General features: G+C 37.3%; 1 protein-coding gene across 1 annotated transcript; it reads left to right on the top strand.

The window, feature by feature from the left end:
- The first annotated feature begins 254 nt into the window (after positions 1–254).
- On the top strand, positions 255–3006 carry LOC149659265 (uncharacterized). Its single transcript, XM_089844032.1, has 5 exons — positions 255–307; positions 884–980; positions 1687–2006; positions 2085–2552; positions 2613–3006. The coding sequence occupies exons 1-5, from the start codon at positions 255–257 to the stop codon at positions 3004–3006; spliced, it is 1332 nt and encodes a 443-aa protein (XP_089700158.1).
- The last annotated feature ends 678 nt before the right edge of the window (positions 3007–3684 follow it).

The raw sequence follows: 3684 nt of genomic DNA, 5'->3' as shown, positions 1-3684 counted from the left end.
TCTCATAGAATAGTATTTTTAAAACGTGGGAAGAACATGGCCGCGAAATGTGTGAGGTGAAAACATTTGAACAGATAGAAAAACTTCAAGTTATGTTTAGCGCTCTCGACACAACATACAAATTGAAAAAATTTGTAAACAAGAAATATGGGTAATTGAACCCATTGAAATTTCATTTCTACAATTTGGTGAAGTTAAAAAGCTATGCTTCCACTACGTGCCAATTTTACGAGATTTACAGAAATTGTATGCAAATGAATCAGAAAATCGCAAATGTTGAGCAGAAACGAAGGTTCATTTTTTTAAGGTGAGTTTTTTAAAGATTGTTGCGCTAAAGAGGACGATAATTCAAATCGAATACTTTATCTTCAGATTTATTTTGACGAATTTGAAGTTGTCAATCCCCTGGTATCAAAACGGGGTGAACATAAAACGTTGGCCTGTTATTTTACCCTATTAAATCGAAAAAATAAATATCGATCTAAATTAGAAGTCCATCTAGTTTTTCTTGCTAAATGTAAGGATATGGAAACGTTTGGATTGAAGGAAGTTTTGCAGCCTCTCTTATTTGATTTAGAAATCCTGGAAAATCAAGGAGTTTATTTAAATTCATTAGATTGTTATATTAAAGGATACGTTTCAATTATAACAGGTGATAGCTTAGGTCAACAAATGATAGCCGGGTTTCAAAATAATTTCAATTATGGACGTTTTTGAAGGTTTTGCATGACAGACAAAAATGATATTTCCGCTGCTTTGGTGCATAATGACCACGTTTTAAGAAATACCATTTAAATAACGCTAACAAGGGAAACGGTAAAGGCTTAGTCTATGGAGTTAGGAATGAAAGTCCTTTAATGGAACTAGAATAATTTGATTTAAGGCAACAGATGCATCCCGATCTTATGCACGACGTTTTAGAAGGTCTTACGCCATTTATAATTAAATCAATTATCTCCCACATGATGTCAGAAGAAAGGGTAACATTAGAAGAAATCAATAAATTGATAAAAACGTTCCCATATGGAAACACAGAATCAAACAAACCCCAATTACAAATAAGGAACGCAATTATTGGTTCAGGAAAAAATAAAGGATCTGCCAACGAAATGTTTTGTTTATTTAGGCTGTTCCCATTTCACGATACGTTAAAAATGAATGATCAAGGCAAAATTATATGGAACATTAATTTAATGTTTCGTAAAATTTCCGATATTTTGTTTTCTGAAGAACTTTTGTCGGACACCGTTGATAATTTTCACGACTTAATAGAATTGTTTTTGAAAATGGTAGTGGAAACCTTTGGAAATTATTCCATCTTTCCAAAACTTCACTACTTACTACATTATCCATATTTTATTAGAAAATTTTGTCCCATGAGCCAAATATCATACATGCGTTTTGAAGCAAAAAACTTTTTAAAAACCTTGCCTTAGCCTGCAAAAACTACTAAAACCATGGCGGTTAGATACCAAATGTTTCAGTGCTACAACGTTTTGTCTAAGAATGACATTACTGGGTTAACAAACACAAGTAGTACTAAAAATGTCACACTGAATTCATTCTCACAAAACGTGATACATTTATTAACCGAAAAGTTTCCAAATATACCTCACTTTTTCTTGATTTATTCTATAAATTGGTTAAAACATCACTGATATTAAGTATCTCATTTGGTATGGAAAGCTATACTTCACCTATTCAGTAGCATCATTACAGGACAGGAACAAAATTACGAAGCGAACAATATTGTCGGATACGGCTAAAATCTTCGATCCTCTCGGCCTGTTAGCGCCAGTTAGAATATTGGCGAAATTATTACTTCAAGAAATGTGGCAACTTAAACTTGACTGGGATGAATTATTACCACTGAAACTAATGCAAATACGGGAAGAATTTAAAGAACAACTACCGCAGATAGAGAAGTTAACCGTTCGACGCTTTATATCACAACCCAACGTACAAGAATCTAGTCTACACGGCTTTTCAGACGCGTCTGAAAAGGCGTATGCCGCAGTAATATATCTTAAAACAAGATCTACGAATGGTTAAGTCAACATTGAATTGATCGCCTCAAAAACCAGAGTGGCTCCGCTAAAGAAAACCACTTTACCAAGATTAGAGCTTTGCGGTGCTGTTTTATTAGTGAAGCTAATCAAGTTATATCAAACCTCAATCAAAAAGCCTGTTTCAAATATTTACGACTGGACAAATTCTACAAATGTCCTGGCCTGGGTCACGTCGCCTCGTCAACGTTGGAAAACATTTGTGGCCAATAGAGTCGGCGAAGTGCAAGAAGCATTGCCTAACGTTCAATTGCACCATGTTTCAGGTGAAACAAATCCAGCAGACTGTGCATCACGAGGACGTCTGGCAAATGAGCTGGGGCAACAACAGTTATGGCGGCATGGACCTTCATGGTTGCCGTCTTTCAAACCAGAAGAAAGTTCACATCACGTAAGGGAACCAGAAGAATGTTGTGTCGAAGAAAAACTAGTCGCACTAGTCTCAGCACAATGTCAATTGGACAATTCCATGCTAAACACTTACTCGTCTTTAAGAACTTTTACAAACGTAACGGCCTATATGCTGTGATTCGTTTTTAACGCAAGAAGACCTAAAGAACAAAGAAAAACCGGTACACTTACTCCAGATGAACTTGAAACAGCACTACTGCATTGGATCCGACGAGCGCAACTCGAAATCTTCGCCGAAGACTCCGATCGGCTAATGCAGCAAAAAGAGCTACCTTCCAAAAGCAATATATTACCACTACACCCGTTCTTAGATAAAGTGGGTATAATTCGAGTTGGTGGGAGGCTTCAACACCTACGCGTATCGCCAGATAAGGTCCAATCGATGTTACTTCCACGAAGACATAAACTAACGGACTTGATAATTAACCACGAACAAATCAAGCATTTGCATGAAGGTGCACAACTCTTGACCGCCGTGATTCAACGACGATTTTGGATCCTGGGCATACGAGACGCAATAGATCGTTAAAAAAAATTCGCCTATAAGTTGTTTTTCCCTCAGTAGTACTGGATTTTGGAATTGAAGTCAGTTTGGTTCGGTTCATATTATTCTCGATTCTACTTGAAATCCTCAACTACGAAGATTTTGTTTTTCATTTCTCTTACTTGTCTGTAACCGTAAAACTAGAAGGTAGGAGAGGGGGCCTAATTTCACGATTCACAAAGAATTTAAATTAAAACTAGAAAACTAAGAAGTTCCCAGGTTACCTGTTTAAAGGACTTATTGTCCATGACTAATGGAAAACCATAATTACCAGCCGCCGTATTCTGCAGGCTTAGCCTTCCGCGTCCACTTGGATTCTCCTCGCTCATTGGTCCGGAGCGAAATTGGATTCTCTCTTCTGAGTGGCGGAAACGCTTTCGTCACTATTTTGGATTCTGTGATGTGATAGACCGAAAAAACAGGCAGATGCTGGGTGGGAATTTTAAACAATTCTACATGGAAAGAGATGTCGTTCAACCTTAAAACCCGGTTAACCAGTTTGGGATTTCGGTTACATTTCATTGCTGTACGCACCGAAAGCAGACGACAGCATTTATTCTCTTTCCTACAATGGCCGCGATCGGTGGTGTATTGATGGCTGATGCTGCTTTAGACGAAGAGGAACGTGTAATTTATCGAAGAATTAGAGGAGATGGATTTGTT

Source organism: Phalangium opilio, unplaced genomic scaffold (assembly GCF_054372755.1).
Source record: "Phalangium opilio isolate 3A_F unplaced genomic scaffold, DU_Popi_V2 ptg000073l_1, whole genome shotgun sequence".
Classification (NCBI taxonomy): domain Eukaryota; kingdom Metazoa; phylum Arthropoda; class Arachnida; order Opiliones; family Phalangiidae; genus Phalangium; species Phalangium opilio.
The sequence above is the reverse complement of the archived record's forward strand: the minus strand, read 5'-3'. Positions and strand labels throughout refer to the sequence as shown.

What these genes read in the sequence shown, in the direction of transcription:
- LOC149659265 (XM_089844032.1), top strand. Translation starts at nt 255, where the DNA reads ATGAATCAGAAAATCGCAAATGTTGAGCAGAAACGAAGGTTCATTTTT. An exon ending in CGAAGGTTCATTTTTTTAAG is followed by an intron (nt 308 to 883) that starts GTGAGTTTTTTA and finishes ATTTGATTTAAG; the next exon opens with GCAACAGATGCATCCCGATC. An exon ending in TCAGACGCGTCTGAAAAGGC is followed by an intron (nt 2,007 to 2,084) that starts GTATGCCGCAGT and finishes CTCAAAAACCAG; the next exon opens with AGTGGCTCCGCTAAAGAAAA.